This window comes from Protobothrops mucrosquamatus, unplaced genomic scaffold (assembly GCF_001527695.2).
Source record: "Protobothrops mucrosquamatus isolate PMUCROS unplaced genomic scaffold, P.Mucros_1.0 scaffold_270, whole genome shotgun sequence".
NCBI classification, from domain to species: domain Eukaryota; kingdom Metazoa; phylum Chordata; class Lepidosauria; order Squamata; family Viperidae; genus Protobothrops; species Protobothrops mucrosquamatus.
In genome coordinates, this window is record NW_015386346.1 from 562,779 (window position 1) to 587,733 (window position 24,955).

The following is a 24,955-nucleotide window of genomic DNA, read 5'->3' on the forward strand; positions in this document are numbered from 1 at the left end:
ATGGTAAACTAAATCTGTAAAGAAGTTTAACTTAATAAATAATATGCTCCTATCCAATTCATAATTACACTTGGCTCCCATTCTTAATGGGAGTGACTTATGAAACCTGGATGACTCAGTCCATGGTTTATTTAGAGTTAAATGTGAACCAAGTTTATGTGAACCGGTTTATTTATTTCTGGAAAAACAGAACCAGAAGCTAAGAGAAAAACATAGTTTTAGACTCTAGCTTGTAAGAGAAGAACAAATCAGAAATCTTGATTTGCACACAACTCTAAACAAAACACAGATAGTGATCCAGGCTAATTTGTGGCACTCTCAATGAAAGATATAGCTAAGTGGAAGCAACCAAAAGCCTGTAGAGCATCTATCATATGAGTGATCAATCAAAGGGTTTTTCTTTTTTTACAATTCTGGCTTATTGCATTACATCAGGGGTGTCAAACTCAATTTCATTGAGGGCCACATCAGCATTGCGGTTGCCCTCAGGGGGTCGGGTGGGTGTGGCCAGGGTGGGTGCAGCTTACTGGATGGGCGTGGATTGAGTGGGTGTGGCTACTGGGTGGTGTGGCCAGCTCTACATCGTTTATGTCAAGGGTGCCTGTGGGTGCCTGGGCAGGAGTGGGACAGATCTGAGGGTCTCTGGCAGAAGGGGATGGGACCAGGGCAAGTGCCAAGGCATGGTCCACTGGAGGAGCCTCACTGTTCCTCTCAGGCCATGCAGGGGGGGGAGCTTATGGAGCTAAGACTGAATGCGTTTCAGCATAGATGGACACCACAAAATTGTACATTGGCTCCCGGCTGGCCTGGGCCAGGGCCAAGGCAGAGGGGGCCGTTCCCTCACTGTTTCCAGGATGGCTTTGCGGGCCACATGAAACCACTTCGCGGGCCGCATCTGGCTCCCGGGCCTTGTGTTTGACATGTCTGCATTACGTGAATATGATGTACTGAATTATAGGCAAAACAATGGATCAAAGAGTATCTCAAGAATACCATGTAAATGAAGAAGAAAATGTATACTTAGCTTACATGTTTGGATAGGTCAGGACTCTTGGAATCCACATCATAACTGCAGGGAAGAAGCAGAGATCACACATTGCATTTCAATCATATAGAATCTTGGTATTTCTCTTTTGCAAAACCTGCACAACAGGGACATTGTACAATATCTATGAAGAAGGAAACAGTTTGGAGAGCAAGATTTTGACTTCTTCCGCATGGGTTTCTAAGATTAGGTTTTTGCTGTTACAGCAGAATCCTTTTCCCTGTCCGTTACTTAAAATAGTGTTCTCCAATTATTTGTAGACTTCATCTCCCATATCCATATCTAAAAGATAATATTGCTAGATTATGCCAGTTGAAGTTGAAAGCATCTGGAAGAAGTAGATTAGAAAAAAATGGCAAATCAAACAAATGGAAATAAGAGTACAGCTGATGGAATATGATAAGGATTGAATGCTGTAAGAAATATTAATATCCCTGGATTGATGTCGATGAAGATTCTCAATCATCCAGGTAGAGTTGTCTAGAAGTTGAGTCATGGCAACTGGACTTCTTTTCTTGTTGGTTTAAAATGTTTCACTTATCCAAGTAGCTTCTTCAATCTGAGCATATGTCCTCCAGGGAGGTTTCATTTCTCACCTAATCTGGATAGGCTCTTGGAATGTAAAAGTTCCAACTCCTAAATCCTTTATCCTATGTGTGTCTTTAAGTATGGACTCCCTGGTGAACCTGTGAAGTGGTCTTGATCTTCTTGGAGATTGATGAAAGAGCGGGATAAAAAAACGGAGGACAGGCTGTTTTCTGAGACCTCTACTCCTATCTCCTGACTGATGTTGAGAAATTCTGAGCTATCATTCTATATTAAAAACAAATTACCTAGACACGTAATACTTTTCACGTAATTCCATTATCTTTTTAATTATCAAATGCTATTAAATGTGACTCATTTAACAAATAGAGGATGCCTATAGACTTCCAAATATCTCCTGGAGGACCCTGAGTTTGGGAAACTTTCAGAAGCTGAGCATTGGATGTGTTCTGGGTTGAATCTTTCTTTGTTTATATTGCATTGTTCTATATGAAGTAGGTAGAACTGGGAATTTCCCTGAAGACTCAGAGCTCTTGTGGTCACTAAGGTAGAAAAGAGGATATTGAGAAATAATAATAATAATAGTAGTAGTAGTAGTAGTAATAATAATAATAATAATAATAATAATAATAATAATAGTAATAAACATTACTGCAAATAATGATGAATGTGGTTAAATTTTTCAATATTATTACATGATGATGATGATGACGATGATGATGTTGGAAGGGGCCTTGGAGGTGATTTAGTCCAACCCCCTGCTCAGGCAGGAAACCCTATACCATTTCAGACAAATGGCTGCCCAGTCTCTTCTTAAAAACTTCCAGTGTTGGAGCATTCACAGCTTCTGAAGGCAGGCTGTTCCACTGATTAATTGTTCTAACTGTCAGGAAGTTTCTCCTTAGTTCTAGGTTGCTTCTCTCTTTGATTAGTTTCCATCTATTGCTCTTGTCCTGCCTTAGGTGCTCTGGAGATTAGCTTGACTCCCTCTTCTTTGTGGCAACCCCTGAGATATTGGAACACTGCTTTCATGTCACCCCTAGTCCTTCTCTTCGTTAAACTCCCTCTTCTTTGTGGCAACCCCTGAGATATTGGAACACTGCTATCATGTCACCCCTAGTCCTTCTCTTCATTCAATTCCAGCAACCGTTCCTTATATGTTTTAGCCTCCAGTCCCCTAATCATCTTTGTTGCTCTTCTCTGTACTCTTTATAGAGTCTCAACATCTTTTTTTACATCGTGGTGACTGAAACTGGATGCAGTATTCCAAGTGTGGCCTTACCAAGGCATTGTAAAGTGGTATTAACACTTCACGTGATCTTGATTCTATCCCTCTATTAATGCAGCCTAGCATTGTGTTGGCTTTTTTGGCAGCTGCAGCACACTGCTGGCTCATATTTAAATGATTGTCCACTAAGACTCCGAGGTCCCTGCACTGTACCTGTGCATTTGGTTTTTCTTGCCTAAATGTAGAACCTTACTTTTTTCACCATTGAATTTCATTTTGTTAGATAGTGCCCAATGTTCAAGTCTGTCAAGATCCTCCTGTATCATAAGCCTATCTTTTGGAATGTTGGCTATTCCTGCCAGCTTGGTGCCGTCTGCAAATTTGATGAGTTCCTCATCTATCCCCTCATCCAAATCATTGATGAAGATGTTGAAGAGCACTGGGCCCAGAACAGAGCCCTGGAGCACCCCACTACACACTTCCCTCCACATAGATGCACTTCCATTGAGGGTTCCATTGAATGATTAACAGTCATCATTCACTAATAGATACTGAAATAAAATATTACTGGATGATAAAATAAAGGATAGTTATTTGGAGGATGTTCATTCCAAGGATACAAGGAGAATGGTTTGCCACAAAATTGCAAAGTGAATCTCTTTTAGCAATAGTTCATATATATTTACTAAGACTTAAACAATGCCAAGGCGTTTTTGCACAAGATAGGAAGGCATCATTTGTAACAGTCCAAATTTGAGAACTTAGCTGTAAGATATTCATTGTTTCCCTCCCCTTCTATATTGTTGAATGCATGAATATAAAAATCCTTTTTTCGTACAGTTTTTTTCCTCTTCTATTTATAACTATACTTTTGAAGCTAAGTTCAATACTACAGAATGAATAGATTAACTCCTTTGTTAACAGTGGATGCTACAATATTGACAAATCTTTGGCCTATAGACTATAACGTATACAACCTTTGAGACCTCATCTGGAACTATCTGTTTTCCTTAAATGATGCCAAGCAATAGACAGTATTAGATAATTGGTGGATGTAATTGATATGCAGTTAGATACATTGGATTTGATGGCACTTGTTTCATTGAATATCAAGAAGATTTTTGATATGGTGCAGATTAACTTTGTAGATGTTTTGGCTATACAAGTAGTCCTTGACTTACAACCATTCATTTAGTGACCATTCAAAGTTACAACGGCACTGAAAAAAGTGACTTATGACCATTTTTCATACTTATGACCATTGCAGCATCCTTATGGTCAATATGATCAAAATTTGGATGCTTGGCAACTGGTTCATATTTATGACGGTTGCAGTGTCCCAGGGTCATGTGATAACCTTTTGCAACCCTCTGACAAGCAAAGTCCGTGCAGAAGCCAGATTCACTTAACTGTGTTACTAACTTAACCACTTCAGTGGTTCACTTAACAGCATGGCAAGAAAGGTCGTAAAATGGGGCAAAACTCACTTAACAACTATCTTGCTTAACAACAGAAATTTTGGGCTTGATTGTACTAGTAAATCAAGGGCTACCTATATTTGGTTTTCCCTTCAAATTTTAAAAAATTGGAGTAAAGTGTGGTTCTCTAGCCCATAATAAGGGTTATCGCAACTGGAATTATTCCTTTACCTATTAGAATACTGTGAGGAATTAATCAAGAGTGTTTATTTTAATACTTTTCTTTACTTTTATTTTTATTTAATGTGATGTTGGAACTATTGGCCTCTACATAAATATCTAAGAATATTCCAGGGACCAGATTAGTGGAAATGGAACATTGTGAAAGAAAGATCTGCATTCGGAAGGAGTAAAAAACTCTTAAGGGAGGAGAAAAAAAAATCACTTAGAACAAAAAAAGAGGAAAAGTGTGAGAAAGAAACTCAAAAGAACCCTGTCTTGATTTTGGTTGGTATAAAAGTGTGGTAGAAAAAAAAAATTGGACAGGTTTTCAATATTTTGTTATGCTACCCTATAACAATAAAGAGAACTCCTGAAATCCCTGCTGCCCCTGTTTCCTTACCTTGCCAACCTTGAAGGGATGATAAATATAAATTATTATTACATGCTGATGAGACTGTATCCTTTGCTGATAACTACCAATGTTCTTAACCAATATTTATGGATTCCATTTATAGTACAATACTTTGGTAAACATTTTCAAGTTGCTCCATTAATCAGGAGAGATCTAATATACTGTTTACTGGTTCTAAGGTTTCAATGAATATTTGAAAAAATGTAGCTTCATATTTTGTTTGAATTCATTTACATATCTTGGAATAATTATTCCTAGATTTCTTTGTTGAACTAGGTTAATAGTTCCCAGTTGCTTATCTCAGATTAATACTGATATAAACAAACAGTGTAAAATCTCCTGGCGTCTATGGGGAAGAATAAATATCAATATAAAAATAAGTCCAAAATTGATGTATATTATTAGAAGGAATCCTATGTTAATATTTGTAAAGTGTTTTAACTAGATTGATAGAATACTGGAAAACTTTCATGGCGTTATCAGACTCATAGACTTACTATATTAGAATTACTTTTCTCTGAATATGGGAATTTTAATTTGTCAATTTTCAATTATACCATTGGGCATATATTGTGACCTATACTGCTTTTGGAATTCAACTGATTTATCTCAAAAACTATTTTGGGAACAATTAGAAAGCTATTACCTTGCCTACCTATATTTTGGCAACATTTTGATTTCTGTTTTAATTGGTTTTCTCACATTAAAAGTTTCAAGATTTATATATTGGGAAGGAAATTAAAATCTGATCCAACTCTCATGAGAAATTGACATTATGGGAAAATCTAACCTGAAGATTGCTGGTAAATAATTATTGTGGAAATCATGGACAAAAAAAGGTAACAATATTTGAACCCGGTTACTGTTAATAATTTCTTCAAAAACCCTCAATGTTTGTCAAAAATACACCCCATTTTGGATTATCTAAGACTGTTTGGTCATTGCTTGTTGGATTACAGTATATTTGGAGGTGTATTGGGTCTGAAGTAATAGTTATTTCTGAACTTCCTAAACTACTGATGTCATTGGAAATGTTCTCAAAGTTGCTAAACCTATAGTTAATTTATATATAAGTGAAATGATGTATTAAGATAGATATGGGGTAATTTGTAGATAATTTAGAGTAATGAGTTGGAATATTCTGTCTTAAGAAATCAATGGGCTAATATTTTATTAATTGTTAAATTAGTATGCAGTGATTTGTCAATGAAGCAGCAGAATATTTCCTATGTCTAGCACAGGGCCCAAAGGATATCTAGCAAGGGTTATGTTTCAACATCTGCATGATGCAAGGGGAGCAGGTCAGAAAAAAATTAAGACACCTACATTTGGGTCTATTTTACACTGACATTATATAAGTTTAATGTCGGCATAAAATAGACCCAAATATATGTGTCTTAATTTCCTTCTAACCTGCTCCCCTTGCATCATTCAGATGTTGAAACATAACCCTATGCTAATGAGATTAGCATGACATTGGGGGAAAAATGAAGATAAAAATGTTGAATGCAATGTATTATATTCACAAAATTTGGAACCCGCTGAAAACTCTGCCTTTCATGTGCATAGAATTATTGCTGCCCTTGGAGCTCAGAATAAAGAGACCCTCCCTTTGGATCTCATTGCACATGTTGTTGTTGTTTTCAGAGCACCCCCTGATAAGGCAAAGCACTGGCATACTGTATGCTTCACAGAATCTCACCAATTACGGGATACAGCCAAATGGATAAGTCTTATGGGTGCACACTGATCTTCCCTTCACATGCTCAGTCTCTAGAAGATCAAGAAATATGTCACTCACAGATCAAAGCGCAAATTCTGCTTCTCTTCAAAAAAGTAATCAAGGATGAACTTCCGCACAAAGTCGGGGTTCAAGGTGTTGTCAATGACTTCAGTCCTGCCAAACTGAAAAGGGAAAGGGAACCAAATGAGTGTGACAAGTCTAGTAGCATTATAACAATTAGCAAGAAGATTTGAAAAAAAAAACCACAGTATTTTATCACACTCCAAATTGATCCTGGGATGAAGGCTAGGCTGGATACATTTAAATAAGAGGTAACATTAAATATTTTTGTTTTATGCTTCTTACACGCTTCATCAATTGCCTCCTTCTAGGCTTAAGAGCAGGAAATAATTCTTTCATCTCCTCGTCCCCAGAGTGAGCAACTTTCAGATGTGCTGACTTCAACTTCTAGCGTGCTGAGAAATAGCCACAACGGCTTGGGAGAGGCTTCTTTCAGAGATCTGATAACTTACAGACAGTTCAGAAATTGGGCTGAGTGCCACGGTTTGCCTAGTTCCTGCTTCAGGATAAAAATTGTAGTCTTGGCAGGTAAAAAGAAACAACATCAACAGAAGAGAAGAAAGAGGGAGCATGGAGGATTCGTTAACTTTCCCTCCCTCCTTATCAAAAATATTTTCCTTTAACGGCATGGTTCTTTTGCATTTTATATGCGATGGTCAAGATTTAGTTATTAAAGCTGGATGTACTAGCACTGCTGTTTCTAGTTATGCAGCACTGCAGATAATTAACATGAATGCAGAAACAGGTAGAATATGCATCAATCAGCTCAGAAAAGAATGCAACACAAGAAAGCAAAACAAGAAACAGTATTTAATTGATTGAGGTTCAGCCAAATTACTGTTTTTATAATATTTCAATTATCAAAATCTGTGCCACCTCCAGCATGTCAGAATGTCTCAGCTTGGCAGCCAAAGTTGTTTGATTTGTTTCCAAAAAGCTAGAACTCTGCCAAGCCAGCAGGCACATTTGGAAGAAATGCTCCACATTTAGGTGCAAGCTAGAGACACTACAGTAAGTGACGCACACAGAAAGCAGCACACAGTTACATAGGCACAGCTGGGGGGATAGGGCAAAATATAACGGTGAGATCAGCAAAGGGGAGGAGAAAAAAAATCACTTGTGAGGACAGAAGCTTGTTGCATCAAGAACTGCTAATTTCCTCCTTGCATCACAACAACTGGTAGTCGCCTTGAGACAAAGCTAGCCTAGTGAGAATATCTGAAGGTATATGACTAAGTCCTCCAAGTGCTTCAATTAGTCAGATATTAATTAGAACCATCATTCCTCAGGGGTTTACACAACAAAGGGGTGAATTTCCAGAACCTCCACCCAACACGCTCTGGACGTAGAGGAATTTCAAGTGTGTATATCAAATGGCAGCAGAGATTTTCAAGGCCAAGGGAGAATGGAGCAAATCCAGCTAGCTAAGATGAGGGGATCTGAAATTGCATTCCCATAAAAGGGGAATTCTAGGTTTCTTTAAAAGGCAAAGAAAAGTTAAGTAAAAATACTGAAACAGGATTTTTGTTTGTCTTTACATACTTCATGCTGAATTGCCAGCTATCCTCTTGCCTTCTGTGATGAAATGTGATGCCAGAAGCAAAGAGGAAAAAAAGAAAAATAAAGAGTTTGATTAGGCTTTTGATGAGTATTTGTCACACAGAGGAGTCTCAGGATTTTGCATCCTCAAGCCAGCATCCCAAAGGGAAAAAGTCCACAAATGGGAGCAAGAAAATGGGGATACCAGCTTTAAATTGGTGCCATCTAAAAAGCCATAAGAGAAAGTATTGTTGATGAAATAAAGAGAATGTACTCTAGAAAACTGAGCAAAGAGCAGTTAGTAATCATTCAAAAACATTCAGGGCAGAACTTAAGCTATAACTATGTGAGTGAAACAGTAAAGGACAGCCTCTAATTCTGCTACTAAGCTCAATATGTCCATCAGGCTGCAGTCACCTGAATATTTTTAAGGATGACGCAAATGCTTATATAGAAAGGAAGAGAATATTCACTCACGGATGAAGGCAAATATACATGTCCCAGGATAATGTTGCAGGATCCAATTTGGATGACCAAGACCAGAGCTCTAGTCTTCTGACTTGTCGGACTTGTGCGGGAGCCCATTCTCAGGGAATTTCTCCCTCACCGGAATGTGAAAGGGACACATTCTGGTGGGAGAAGTTCTCCGAGGATGGACTCCAGCACAAATCTGAAAGCTCAGAAGACTAAACCTCTGGTCCCGGTGATCCAAATTGGATCCCACAGAATGTTCACTCTTAAAGAACACAAGATAAAAACCTGATATGGCTAGCACTGCTTAGATCAGTGGTTCTCAACCTTTTTAATGCCGCGACCCCAACCGGTCGTAAGTCGAGGACTAAACTGGTCGTAAGTCGAGGACTACCCAACCGGTCATTAAGTCGAGAACTTTCCCTGCCCGGGAGTGCCGCACATGCGTGGTTCCGCCCCCTGCGCCACCCGAGGCGTAGCTGACAAGCGGCAGAGACGGAGCAGGCCGACCACCAGCTGGCCCAGCCCAAGGGAGGTAAGGCACCCGCCGGAAAAGGGGAAAAAAATGGCGGACAAAAAAAATGGCGGACAGCCTTGCTTGGCGACCCCCATGAAATGGTTGATCGACCCCAAATGGGGTCCCGACCCACAGGTTGAGAACCACTGGCTTAGATGCAGTACTTTTATAAACGATGTGGTGAAGAATGAGAAGACTTGGGTTCAAGACACCTTTAGCTGCGGTTACTGAGTGACGTTGGGTTGATATCTTTTAGCCCAGTCTTTCAGTTTTGATGTAGTGGGGGGAAACTGGAGGTAGGTCTTGTTACACTGAGTTCTTTAAGGAAAGTTAGGATATAAAATATAGCAAAAAAAATAAATTAAGTAAAGACTTTATGCCCCCTCTGAATGCCAGTAGTTCTCATAATGCCAACAAGGGAAAGAATTGGGGGTTACCATTTAAGATAACTTTGCAGTTGGAGTGCAAACAGTGATTCCAAGAAGAGCTGATTCATGAACCAAAGTGCTCCTGGGACAATGAATTACTCAAATAAAGCCAGAATGTCAAAAACAATCATATAGTCCTACAACATAGTACTAAATGTACAGGTGTCTATAGCAGATTTTAGCATTCCTGGCCAACACAAGTAGGAACTACTTCAGGTTTAAGCATGACAATATGTATATATATTGATGGGAGGTCTGCAAATCTAACTTTTCCCTACCCACATGATATGCAATACTGTGAAATAAGAGACAGATAAATAGTGCAAAATTAACTGTGCTGGCAAAGCATTTTGGTCCTTAGTCCATCATATTCCAGCACAGGCTAGAATCCTCTTTAGCTTATTTGTATAATTTATGCTGGCAGATGCCTCAATAATAGGAGTACAGCCGTGCACTTATCTTTTATGACCATTTGAAGAGCAAAGGAGAGGAAGTAAAATAAATGGAAACAAGAGCAAGTTATAAATTTGTGTTAAGAAGATATACCAGGCATGCTATTTACACATGTGGTCTAGGTTATTTATTATGTGCCGTAAAAAATGTCATCCTGTCAGTTTTCTTCAAAAAAAAATTGCCTGCATGTTTTAGAATGAACTTTCCAACTATGCCCAGACACAGTTTACAATACAAGGCTTATCAGAGCTCAAAATATAACACGGTGCCAACATGATCACCAAGAACTTCTTTGATTCCCCTTCCCCTTATTTGTGCATTAAAAAAAACATCTGTTAATATGTTTGTAGTTTATATTAAGATTTCTGTTTAACTTCACCTTCAAGAGCGCATATGGGCCCCAAATTTGTTCCATTGCTTTTTTTTTTTAGAAAATAAATATTAGACATGGCTGCTGTTTCAAATCTGTATCCACCTGGCCACAAAAAGGATGAAGGTAAAGCAGATATACAAGTTTGTATGATGGCGAACTAGAAGGAATGGCAGATAGAATTCTGGTGCCATTTTGGAATTGGGCAAACCCTGACCTGCAGGGCTTTCAAAAACTCCAAATGTGTTGAAAATCCCAGTTTCCAAAAATGCCAAATGTGCCCACTAGCCTCAACTTGTCCTAGAGAATCAAGACCTACAAGTTAGGACTTGGGTAGTGCAAGAAAGTTGCTTTAGAATGATATTCCTTAAGCTGGTGTTTCTCAAACTTTTAATTTTTAAGATGTGATTTCAACTTCTGGAATTCCCCAGCCAGCCAGGGAGTTGAAGTCCATCCATTTTAAAGTTGTCATGTTTGAGAAACACTGCCTAAACAGCAGCCTACCAGATTTTTAAAGACTGTAACTTCTTGAATTAGGGTTATATTAGCTCGGGCATACCTGAATAAGCGTTTTATTGGGAAAGGTGGGTCAAAAACAACTTTCTTACATTATTACAAATTTAACACTAACCCTAATAAGGCTGAAAGAGAGGTTGATATTCCAATATGAGACAGTTAATAATAGGAACAGGGCCTTTGTTCCAAGTTTTGGAACAATTTTCCCAGATAGGTATATTTACTAGGATTCTTCTTTTTTAAAGTTCTTGTGTAATTCAGGCAATTTAAGCCTTCATGTTTTAAAAAGTATAAATTTAATGTGATTGTTATGAGCTTTGATTTTTAGTGTATTTTTTTTATTTTTTCTAATGCAGTTTTTATTAAAAGATTTTACATATATAATAAGTACTTTCAAATAAAGATGTAGTAAATGTGAAAGGGAAAAAGGAAACAAAGGTAAAAAGAGAGGGTGTTAAATATGCTGTAATAAAGAAGTTCAAAACTGATACATATATGACTGTGGGCATGTGGACATATATGACATGTGGCTCCAATAGATCCCAGGAGCAACATCAGAGCTCTCTGCCTTTCTCGCGTTCCCCTTCACCATTTTGTTTAGCAAAGAATCCACGTTGATTTATTCAAAATATTTACACTTTGTTGACTGAAGAAGTAGCTAAACACAATATATAATTAAAACTAATTTCCATACAGTTGGTGTGCTTGCCATACAGAGATGCTGAACTTCATTACAGTAACTGAGTCACTTTCAGTATGCATCTGTTAGCAGGAAAACACAGAGCTTAAAATAATAATAATATGGGATGATTTTAGCAAATCCCCCAAAGGACCATGTTGCTGTGGACTGAGCATCTGTTCTTTTTGGGAAGGCAGAGGCACCGTGTGTTGGTTTGAGGCTAATTTCTGCAGTTTTAAGCTCAATGCTATTGGGCATCCTACTTGGGGCAGGTGACTGGATCTAAGCTTGAACTGCAACATGGTTCACTACCCAATTACAATTTCTATGACTGCAGTGAAAATAAAAACACCCTTGAGTCAAGTTTAATTCCTGATGACTTCACAGATCTAACCACGTACTTTTCTTAGCAACAATGGTTTTCTACTGCCAATGCTTTTTTTTTTCACAGAGAGGGGGGTTTGCAGGAGAAGGGTACCTCCCCAATTTTGCCTACAGATCAATTTTGCTTATGGTTCCCAGGTGGTCTCCTTTCTGAGCCCTAAATAGGCTTGACCCTCTTTAATTCCTGAGCAGAGACTAGGTCGGCCAAGTGCTGCTATCTGCAGAGAAAAATAAAGTAAATTGATTCCACTTAGAGGGTTAATATTTGAAGCTTCTTACTTCTTCTTCAAAACAAAGGTTAAACCTGTCAGTTTGGCATTCAGTTTCCACCAAGCACCCTATTCTATGAAGATGAGTAGAGACGAATTGAGATTATCTGTGACTTCTATAAATGCCACTGACAGAACCTTGGAATTGTCCTTAGAGTGAACTTTTTCAGATCTACAAGCTGCCACGTATCTAGCTACTCATAATGTATAAGACAGCCTTGCCCAACATGAAGCCTCCAGATGCTTAGAACCAAAAGTCTCTGCTTATCTGGTTAATGGAATTCAAGAATTGTGGGAACTGCAAGGCTAATCAGATCTAGGAAGACTTTGACAAATTGTTACCCTATTCACATTAAAGAACCAAGCATTAAATGAAACTTTAAGGAAGTAATAAAACATGATCCCTTAAACACAATTCTCCCCCTCTCTCCCTCAACCAAAGTATTTTCCAGAAGCTTTCCAGGGAAGGAAAGGCTTAAGTTTCCCCCATCACAATTGCTATGACAGTCCCTCCTACCCACCAACTGCTATTTGCAATTTAAAAATATCTACCTTCAATACAGACGCATTGAATATCACATTTAGTTCAACTCTTCTTAAGAGGTAACAAATGATCAGTTGGGTTCAGTCCATATGAGGGAAGGACTCTCCCCCCTCTCTGACTTTATATGAAAAACAAGTACAAATACCTTCACTCTTCTAACAATCGAGATATTTATGTTTAGCCATCTGGTTAGGCTAAGAGCAAAACTCACTACCAACAATCATGCCTAATATCTAAGGTAGTTTTTTATTCCTTCTATAACACATGCCCACAATCCCAAGTATTGCCTTTGATTTGAGGCATTCCCCCATCCTTGTACTAAAAATATTATCTTCATAACTCCAGTCTCATAGACATTAATACCACCACCACCTCTCTTCTCTGTCTATTTCCCTCACTAACACACAATACCCAACCTGTGTAGCTCAGTATGACTCCCCTGTTTACTTAGCAGCTTCCAAAAGGAGATCTCAAATGTCCAGGGAAATATGAGAAGAGGTTCTCTCTAACCTTTGTTTTATCTAGCCCAAATCATACCATTAGTTTGGAAACAAAGGCCAATGAGAGATTTCCTTCCTGCCAGATATTCCAGATATCAAACTGGTATAATATCTCAGGCATCCCCAGTCACCTTAAACTTCAATTGGCTTCTTTCTATGATTCGGGACAGTGTTTCTCAAACTTAGCATCTTTTGTAGGGGAATTCTGTGAGCTGAAATCCACGCATCTTAAAGTTGATAAGGCTGAGAAAGACTGATCTATAGTAGGAGCACTTCTGAACTACTGCAGTGACAAGAAAATTGTTCTGAATGTCTGCTTATAACTGGGGGCTGTAATTAAGCCAGGGGCATTTGTTCAGGTATTGAACAAGCTCAGTTTCCTAGTTCTTTCTCCATGTCTTCCCATGATAGTTACTGCCTTTTCAATTTTTTCCCAGGCTTTTAAAATCCTCTGTTGGGAAGTGAGTTGCTGAGGACTGACAAAGAATAGCAATATACACAGATTAGCTATATGGCAGTTAGGAGGGGGAAAAAATAAGGACAAAATAAGCCTCAAATGTTATTTTCAAATATGAACCAATACTTTAGGGAACTATGTCTGTGATGAGTTATAATATTAATAACCATTTCATTTTAGTAATCTATGTCCACAGCAGAGAAATGCAAAAAGCCATAAAACATCCAGACAAGCAGCAGATGAATTGTTTAGTGTTGTGTGGGGGGAAGGCTGCATTTAATAATTAAAGTTAATTCTATACCAATGGAACTTTGTATTTTAACGGAAGCATAAAATGGACTGAATTCTCAACTTAGGAAAACGATGGCAATTGCAGTATTCTATATGAATCAAAGGGAATAAATTTGGTTCTAAGAGAAATAACATGAGAAGATGATCTGCCTGAAAGATGTCTACCTTTCAGCTAATTTTGCCCATGTACATGTTGGAGAATCAAGAGATAAATTTTTTTCTGGATCATGTCATTCCAGAGAACAAGTCACAAGCTTGAATATTTCATTTCTAATTTCATCTCATCCACCATATGAAAAAATGGATATGTCGGAGGAAAAAGTTAATCCCTCTCTCTCTCGCATGCAATTTTATATTTGAATAGGGGACCCTACTCTTACAGTTTTCCAGTGGGACAGTCCAGGAAAAGTTTCAGGACTGGAAAGGGATGTATCAATAGGAGGAAAGGAAAAGGAAAAGAGCAAAGGGGGAAGGGGCAAGAGGGGGAAAGAGGAAAGGAAAAGGAATGTATCTATAAAAATACATTTCAAGTCATGATTTTATTAGTGCAGAATCAAATAACATATAACTCGGGGAATCCAACAAATATTCAGATACAGGGCAGTGCATACGGAATTTTTATCTATGACTAATATGGGAAAAAATACAGCACTTGATTTTGGTTGTCCAAAGCACAGCAATGAAAGAACAAACACAGAGCAACTGGACAAAGACAGCACTTTGGCTCTAGGAAAGAGAAAAGATCCCAGAAGGCAGTTTCCACTGGGAAATTGCCCACTTTAATATTCCAGAGGAAATGCAGCAAAGTGATCTTGAGCCCACAGTTCGTCAGCTCAACTGCTCAATCAGCAGTGTTGAGGAGATACCCTGATTTCAGCTACAGAGATTTTGTATCTTTGTATCTGTTGTATATTTCTATTACAAAAGGAGGATGGGGGAGGCCTTACTGAACTCACCCAAATTCACATTTGCGGTGAGATCTGAACCAGGGACTTCTTGGTTAAACACCTTGTACTTTTGCTCTCTGTTACTACTTTAACTCTTAGTAGAAACAGTATTCAGTGATATGGTCTAATAATTACACAGATTGTGACACCAATTTTGAGAGACAATTGTCAGTTGGGGAAAAATGCTGGATGACTAGCATACTGCCAACAGCCAGAAAGATTCTTTTGGGACTTGGGAATTTGATAATGATAAGGAAAGACACACATGCTCATTCTTTGATTACAACTGTTTGCTCCAAATTCGCTAAAGAAGCCTTCTCTAACCATATGCACTTCGTATGTATTATACTAGTTCCAATCACCCCTAGCCAATAATGACTAAGGATGGTGACAGCTATGTCAAAAATATCTAGATTACTTCAAGTCTGGAAAAGCCCTAGCAACTGATCTAAAACAATCACAATAAGGCACATCCAACAGTGATGTAATTGTTCCACTTTTGAAGTTTAGCCTGGTAAAATGAGAGAATCCCAAGATAAAAATGGGTCACGTGGCCCCCATATTGCTTGTTGTCCTGATGCAAAAGGAACAGAAGAGTGAACCTTGCCCTTAAAAGTACTCCTAAAAGAATGGTAAATTCTTTTGAAATGGGTAAATGACAGACTAGAGATGAGTCCACATTCTAAGAAGCAGCTTTTTCCAAAATGAGGGACTCCAGATGCATTGCCTTTACTGGCTGAGAATTCTGGGGTCCAAAATCTTTAGAAAACAACATTACAAAACCTGACCAGATCGGTTGCTTTGCCAACTGTGATGTAGTTGCTAAGCCAGCCTTAAGTGCTTATAGAAAAATCTTGGGGCCCTTTTCTTCTGCAGAAATAATGGAATTGCTCCTGAGAAACAAATAACAAAACCTCAGTGGTGCTGTTTCCAAATAGTTTATTTCATAGAACAGAGAAGTTCTCTCCTTACTGGAAGTCTTTATAGAAAGCACTCACAGGAGTGCAACAGCCACGTAACTGAGCAAAAGAGATAGACTTCAACATTATTGGAATGGGATGGTGAGGTGGGGGAGCAACATCTGCTCTTTTTCATATTGTGGCAACATCAACATATTCCCTTCTTGCTATTCTACAAAAAGTAACTACATTGGCAATCAGCAAAATTATTGAGGCCTCTCCCATTCCTTTGTAAAATGGAGTAGGAAATTCATTTCTTATAACAGCCATTACATAGAACTGCATGCTTCCAGGAATGCATGATTCATAAACCTGTGTTAAATAAAACATACTCATCAGGAAAAGAGTATTGTATGAATCTAAAAATAGGTTAATTTACTAATCAAATAAGTCTACGTGAAGCTAGCTTTTAAGTGCTAGCTTAAGCTCCCTGAAGCTTAAATGGAGAAGCAATATTTTATTTATTTATTCTATTACTTTTTACCCCATCTTGCTCACAGAGCTTGAAATTAAGCCACTGCAGAATATCAATTTCATAACAAAATGCAAAACAATAATGATTCACTAAAGCAAGCTAAGTCCTTAGATAAAAGGAAAAGCAGTAGAAAATTAGTTAGGCTCATTCCCCAGTGTAATATGGCAGGCATATCCCTACTAAACATCTTGCTAAACTGCCCTGAAGCCTCCTGCAGGGGCACCAAGTCACTTGGGCAGCTCAGCTATTCATGAGCTGGGGGAGAGGAAAGACCTCGGGGAACAGATATCCATGGATATCCTCTCATCAGGAAAATTGTCATCCACAAGTTCCACAGTCCTCAGGGGTCCGCAAACTGCTAAATTACTCAACAGTACACAATCATGTGTAAGTGGCCGTCTCTTGCGACGATGGCTTTGATAAGTGCCAAGAACAATTTACAGATCCAAAACTAAAATATCTACAGGTTTCTTCTCCGTGATTTGGGGTGGAGGGGGGGGGCATAAAAACCTGTGAAGAAAATCAGGAGGCTTGTAAACAGAAAGGATAATTATTTGGACCCTTCAGTACAATTTGCATTTAAGGACAAGTGGGGGGAGCAAGTACCTTTATCATCCACGTCTTTCCCACTCATAATGTTACATCATGGAGCCAAAGAAATAAGGCATAGGATTCCCCCAGCACCCACACAGCAGCAGTTGTGTGTGAAAATATGTAAAAGTAGGAAGAGAGGAGTAGGAGGACTTATTTTTAAAAGCAACAAGTTTGTGTTTCGGGGAGACGACAGGAATGGAAACCTGCCCACCCATCTGCAGTTTCTATCCCTTCTGTTTCTCATTCCAGGTTACTTTTTTCTCCTCCGGCATTTCAATCTCAGACATGACCTAGCAGAAAGTAAAGTGAGAGTCTGCAGAATAAATAATAACCCACAAAAGTTGATGGAGTTTTGCTTTTTGTCTCTCTTTTATGTCTAAAATTCAGCCCCTTAATTCATCTTCCCATGTGGCTGCTATGTGCTGGGTTTCAACACACGGAGTTACTTTTCTCATGTCCCACTTTGGCCTTAATTTCTGTCCTTCTGCATCGCACTTCCAATTCTACCCATATTCTCTTTCACATCAATTGAATGAATTGGAATCTTTCCATCAGCCTATGCAGCTTTATGCCAGCTACGTCAATGCCATATTGCAGTGTTTCTCAACCTTGGCCACTTGAAGATGTCTGGACTTCAACTCCCAGAATTCCCCAGCAAGCCCTGCTGGCTGGGGAATTTTGGGAGTTGAAGTCCTGACATCTTCAAGTGGCCAAGGTTGAGAAACACTGCCATATTGTGCTCCGCTAGCATAAGGGAATGTAAAAGTAATCCAACGGACATATACTAAGTGTGAGTGAAGCTTTCTGAGGGAAGTTTTCACACCCTTCAGTGGTGCCACAAGTGACCACGCTGATCAACAGATAAACAAGGCATCTCATCCATTTTTAACCAACAGAATTTTCATCAAATGCCTTTAACCTAGTCTGCTTTTCAGATGATAAAGAAGCACACACACACACACACAAAAAGATTGAGGCACAAGGCAAGAATGGGATTTGCAAGAATTGTAAGAGGCAGGAAAGCAGAATGAAATCCAGGAGATACGATCTGCTGGAGAGTCACTACTTTTCTGAGACACAAAATTTTCCATTAACACACAAGTTACATACCTCTCTCCACTGTTTGGTCTCTATGCCCTGAGTATACAGCACACACACTGTAAAGAGGGGAAAAAATCACAAGTTATTAAACCACAGGCACAAAGAAAAGACTTTCGCCCTAGTGTCACATAGCACAGACTGTATTAGGCAGACTTCACAAGCTTCTGCAAGATGAAAAGCTAAACACAATTACTGAAGCTTGATCCCCCACTGATGAGATTGGGGAGGGGGGAGAGGACTGGATTCCTGAAAATTGTAAAGCTGTGGTGCATTATTTCTTTTTTTACCCTTTTTTTCTTTTAAAAGATTATTTCTATGAACCCAAAAATAGCATCTAAACTTCTTTTTCCTTTTTGCTATTAATGAAAAGCATTTCCCTGCAAGCTCAAAAAGGCAAGAATGGGGTGGATTCTAGGTCTAGGTTATAATGGAAAACTGGAATGGAAACTAAATGCTAGAACTTGTGATTTGATCAGGCCTTAGATTCAAATCACATCTAAGGAGCACATTTTGAACTGTGTGACATCTTAAACATCCACCATTTCTTTTTTTTTTGTATTTGTGTTTGATCTTCATAATAATCTTATGAGGTAAACTGACTGCCAGAAACTGGTTAGGCAAGTATTTCAACTCAGCATCCTAACCCCTCTGCCCCATCAGCTCAAAAGAATGGATCCTTTACTTTTACATCTCAGCTCCATTAATCTGAGTAACATAAATTTCATGAGTATGATTGATTGCTATTGTCTTCCCACATAATGGAATAGCACAAGAGTTATTTGCCTTAGCTTATATGAGGAAAAAGAAAGGCTCTTTTGGAATCAGAAGTTGTATCACATTCAACTGGGAACTACCACATGCCAAGGCAAGTCCTATACTAAAATTAGTGTCACTAGAACTCTTGTCAGAAGGAACAAAAAACACTGCAGCTTAATCCCATCCAAATTCATTAGATTTACTCTGCTGAATAAAACTAGACTCACCTTGGCAAGATGGGTAGCATAGAAGTTTAATAAATAAACAAACATGGAAAATTCAGATTTAATCCCCAGTTCCTCAACAACAACAAAAAACCTTCAACAGATGATTTAAGAGTCACTGTCTTCTCTCAGCTTAAGCTATATATTTTTTGTGAAAACTTCTCAGCTTAACCTATTTTTTGTGAAGATAATACAAAGTAGGGGGAGGAGACATTGAGTTCCTAGAATAAAAATAGAATATAAATAAAAGGAATAACTAAACCAATAGCCTTTGGGTTGTAGCCTTAATTTATTGTCCAAATCCATAAAGAGAAACTTCTGCCATGTTTTTTTGATTCCAGTTTTGGGTTGGACCCTTCCTACAACAAACATTTTTTTTCTTGCTTCCCCTTCTGTATAAATAGCAATGAAGCAGATGGGCTGTAAAGTAGAGAAAGGGCCACAGGAGAGGTGCTCAGAAATTACCGTTTTCTTCTACCGAGAGGTGGATACTTGCTTCTATAAGTCAAATACTTTCAACAAAATGACAAAAGTGACAAGAGACCCAATGTGGTCTACTGGTTAAGGCACTGTCCTAGAAACAAGGAAATTGTGAGTTCTATTCCCAATTTAGGCAGGAAAAGCCACTCTTTCTCTCTAAGCCCAATTCCCCTCATAGAGTTGCTGTTGTTGTGTGTGTGTGTGTGGGGGGGGAAAATAAGAGGACAAAGAATATTAGGTACGTTTTGCTGCCTCTAGTTATTTATACAAATGATAAAGGCAAGATAAAAAAGCAACATCACAAGGTTGTACATGTCATGCATTTTTAAAAAAATAACTCGAATTGGGACACAGTGATGCTGCTTTTACCATCTAATCTCCTTGTGGCTACCCCTATCAAAGCCTACTCTACTACTATGCTAAATGCAGAATCAGAGAACTGTAGCTCTTTCATGATTTAGCAAAGAAACCACAGAAAACCAAACAAGATTTTTAAATTACCCAATAATGTATTTCACTAATATATTTGGCTCACATTCAGTTGCTCCCCATTACTAAAGCATAGCAAAAATGTAAAAATGATTAATGAGACTTTAATGAAGAGAAGCTGCCAGAGAGCAAATGATGTCCCACTAAGCTTTTTTTTCATGTTCTGCTGATCATGTCTTTTATCTGCCTAAGGATTTATACATACTAGTTGTAATCTCAGTACTAATCAAAGAAACTAGAACTTCACAAATTGAATATGCAACAACGTGCTACAGTGCAAAATACTACTGTTCAGAAATCTAGACTGTCACAGCATCTTCCATGACATTTCCAAGCTACTCCATACTATCCCCACTGTGCTAATGATATTCTAAGACTACAAAGTTTGACCAATCTTTGCTGCAGAGGTGGTGTTGGGGAACCATGGCCCCTTTATAATTTATGGACTTCAACTCCCAGAATTCCTAAGCCAGCATGGCTGGCTCAGGAATTCTGGGAGTTGAAGTCCACAAGTCATTAAAGGGCCATCGTTCTCCACTCCTGCTTTACTGGATTCTGTGAGTTGTCTCCCTTCCAGTGGCATCCATTAGTAGAAATAATTTTAAAAATCTAACTTATTCTGGCATTTCTGACAACTTTTCTCATATACCTAATATTACACCGTGTTCTTTCTGTTTATTCTGGCACTCAAGGTGGTTTAGGTTAAGCTTCTCCAAAACCAGTTATTTCCCTGCGTCATGCATACAGATGGTGCTTATTTTGCATACATAAGTATCAGACTAGGAGAGTCAGTTAACATATATTAGCAATCAATGCACCGTTACCTTCATTCTGTTGGGGAAAAGGATGATATAGAACTAAAATAAAAATAAAATAAAAACACTGGACAGCACATATCTCAGAAATATAGGCAATGCAATTATTCAAGCCGACGAATTGAGGGCCAGAGATAATAAACTATTAATTCTGGTTTTCAAATGTGCTTGAAATATATACCAGGAGAAGAATTATATATACTGTATAATCTAGCTTAGAGACCTATGCTGGGTGTAATAATTGCTATGTAGGCATGAATATCTACCTTTCAGAGCTGTTTCTGTTTAATACAAAGGAGAAACTCGCTCTATCTATGCTCATTTTATACATTCAAAGAGAATCACCTGACTGGTGAAAACCTGCAATCATCCACACACTTAATACATTTCTGTGCATTTACTAAATCCCAGTAATTATAATTATGTATTATCTTTCCCAGATTTAAATTAATGGTTCTTAAAAATATTTAAGTTGGATTTTTATTTTGCCCTTTAATTGTAATTTGCACACATTTGCAATATAGACCCATTCATTGGGGACAAGAAATTTTGTGAACAAAATCAAAACTCATCTTGAAGAAAAGTTCATGCAACACTTACGTACATGGGTCAGACTTGGAGAATGTATCTTTATCCAAAAGATTCCTGGGGGGTGGAGGGGGGGGGAGGAAAAAATAGAAAGGATTATGTAGGACCTGGATAGATGTATTTTCAGTTCAGAAATGGAATTGATAAAAACCTCCCTAGGTTTTTTGGGGTTTTTTGCACTGATTCTCAACTGATTTTTTAAAAAGCAATAATATTAAGTGTTTTGTTTTCCAAATAATTATACACCCCCAGAAATGATCAAACTCTGCTGAAATTGACAAGGCAGCTATCAGAAGTAACCTAGGGAATTAGAGCTGAAGAATCAGACCAAATAATGCAATAAATAAATACACCAAAACCAAGAAGAATGGGTTTCTCAGACAAAGTCTCCATTCAAACAAGGTATCTTTTCGCTTACAATGACTCAGTAGCCATGCTGGCTCGCAGGCAAATCTATAGGCTGAGAACATTTGATTGCCCAAGGAGATACTCCAAATCATACTTATTGTGCTTGGCATACAGAACAACTGTAACCAAATGGCTATTTCTAGCTTATATGCTTCCTAACATTAGCCAAGCATTTTCTAATTCACTATTGCTTATGAACAAGTTTTCTCTCTTCAGAAACAACACTTTCTTTCAATCTACCGGTATTTAGTATTTCATATTATCTCCCAGGACCAGTTTAATCAGCTTCCCTTAATTGGCACTTTTCAGATTAGCTGGAATACAGCTCTAATAATTTCAATTAATATTGCTTTTACCCATTATGGCCAGGGAAGATGAAAGCTGAAATCTAACATATCTGCAGAACACCACTCCAAATGATGGCCAAAGTGTAGGTATCAATATCAAAGCACATGCAAATGAACACAGCTGGAGGAAACGTCACTAACATAATGTTAAACTAGTTACTTTGCTAAATGAGCCAGCACTGAAAGCACATTAGTTAAGATGTTTGGTTTCCTTTCTGCTTTAGCGTTTATTCTCTAAAAAGAATATGTCAAGGAATTATACCAAATTTCACTGTAATTTAGAATTCATTAATTCATTTTTAATGGAAATTCACATGTCTCAATCTTCAAAATGGTTACTTGTGACCCTCTAGAGCCCACACAAAAACTTTAATCAGCCTGAACCAATATGCTTAGTAATCATTCAAGAATAGTTTAAGCAACAGCTTCATATTGTGTTGCCTTGAATCATTTGGTAAGTAGAACAGAAAGAAAAAATTATCTAGCCAGGTAAGAAATGATGTTGCTTTGGCACTTTGCACCAATATCATTACTGTCCAATTCAGATTGTCCTTTTCACAGTAAATAAAGTCATAACTGATTCACAAATTCTTGATGTTGACGATGGCTAAAAATAGACTGTAACAACTATATTTTCACAAGTTAGTATCTTGATAACTGATGGTGTAAAAAATGTAAAAAATATTTCTTTCTTTAAACTTAGAAGGCATTTTTATTCTCTGCCAGGTGGTGTAATCTTTCCTAAAGTTGTCACAAATCTCACAATACTAAGATTTTGTCTCGGGAAACTTCCTAACAACTTTTACTTCCTTCAAGAATTTGCCTATTTTCAAATAAAAATCCTAATAACAACTACAGTATTGTAACTTTTGTAAGAGCTGTCCAGCACTTGAAGTGCTGAATACAGTATGAAAACATTACAATAAGACACGACAGCGTCTTATTCTAATGTTTTCAGACTATATTCGGCACTGCAAGTGCTGGACAGCTGTTAGAAAAGTTACAATACTTGTTAGGATTTTTATTTGAAAACTGGCAAATTCTTGAAGGAAATAAAGTTCATAAAAGTGTATAGGATTCTTTGCTGATGTGGTTAAATTTTAGATTCTATGCTAATGGCATATTGTGCCATCAGTGAATAGCAGAAATAATGAAGGATTAGAAAGAGCTTAATAGCATTTCAGTTTCAGATCCAGGCCTTTCAATAGCTTATCTTTGAAGCACGCAAGAACACCAATTAAATGTAAGAAGATACACAGACTGAATGCAGAGGGAGCTTGTTTCAACTCCTTGGCACACTTTTTCCTAGAAGCAATCTTTCACTGTGTTAAAGACAAACAAACTTCAGAGATCACAGCAGGTCAGGCTGTTGCATTTGGGCAAAGGAGGAGGCATCTCTGAGTTGAAAGAACTGGGCAGATCAGTAACCAGGGCAATCAAATAAGACTTACATTTTTCCTATGAGATTCCCACCTTCCTCAGTCTGGAGTGCTCTAAACGTTTTGGGGATACAATTTCCAGAATTTATAGCCAGCATGGCTGAAATCCTGGGGGTTGTAATTTCAACTCTTCTAGAAGACACCATGATGATGAAGCCCAAGGCAAGGTGGGAATGCAGAGCGCAGTAGAAGATACATCAGTCATATTGGGGAGATGAATATTCAGCGTCAGGTACAAGAAACTACTGGAAATAACTACCAAGTGAGTCACCCATTATTATTCATTCTTAAGACTCAAATATTTAGCATCTACAGAATAATTATTTATCCTCTTTTTCTAGGAAGTGATACCCAGCTATTAACCAAGAAAGCCTACCTCCTCTTTTTAAATTATTTTTTAAAAAATCATAATGAAGGGGAAAAAAGGCCTGTCCATTAAGATGAGATAAAGCTAACAGGGAGTTCTGGATCACAACAGCTGACTCTCCAGGAGTGCAAATAGAAGAGTACAGACTAGAAAGGTTAGGTTTGCATATCTCTATGTGTGTATGTGGTGTGTGTGTGTGTGTGTGTGTGTGTATGTGAAGAGCTATGAAGTGATATCCCAGAACTTATTGCAGAGAATAGGTCCCTTCTTTGATCTTTCGCACTTAAGCTATACATTTGATCTCACCGAAACCTGCAAGCAAATAACATAGACAGTATAAAGAAGAAGGATGATTTCTAACTAATGCCCCAGATACCCTTTTCCACATGACCCCTGGCATTCTCTGCAGTGATTGAAGATAGGGGACTTTGTGGGTCAGACACTTAAAAGAGCTCTGCTTTTTCCCCCGGAGAATCCTAGGACTTTCAATTATAATCCACTTTCATTGAACAAGATGCCCTATCCCTTACTGACAAGCTGCACTCACTGCTTGGCTATTATGTACAGAAACAGGAGAATGTGTGTAGGCGGCTGCTATGTATTACTCGAATGACCCATAAATCAAGAGAAAGGCACAAATCAAGAGGGAAAAAAAATAAGCCGTGTCACTTCCCTTTTGCATTAAGAGTATGGCTACTTTACAAGCAGATTTTTAAATACCAGAAAGTGTGGGGCAAAGAAAGGCACTGGAAAAAGAAGCCCACATAAATAGAAAGGACCAAAATTAGATATATAACAATTTCAGTATTTGGGGATCCATTTATCCTACTGTTACTAAAGTTAGCTTAATAACCTCAGCACTGCCAGCCACTG

The 24,955-nt window shown here is 38.1% G+C and overlaps 1 protein-coding gene across 1 annotated transcript in view; it reads right to left on the reverse strand.

Moving 5' to 3' along the window:
* The window catches only part of LOC107302554 (copine-5), a 129,337-nt gene that overhangs the window by 78,096 nt on the left and 26,286 nt on the right, over nt 1-24,955 (reverse strand). Inside the window, exons 2-5 of the mRNA XM_015831671.1 lie at nt 21,538-21,578; nt 18,179-18,225; nt 6,673-6,776; nt 1,030-1,069 (exon numbers count right to left, since the gene is read on the reverse strand). Coding sequence (XP_015687157.1) covers nt 1,030-1,069; nt 6,673-6,776; nt 18,179-18,225; nt 21,538-21,578 — 232 coding nt within the window. The remainder of the gene's footprint in view (nt 1-1,029; nt 1,070-6,672; nt 6,777-18,178; nt 18,226-21,537; nt 21,579-24,955) is intronic.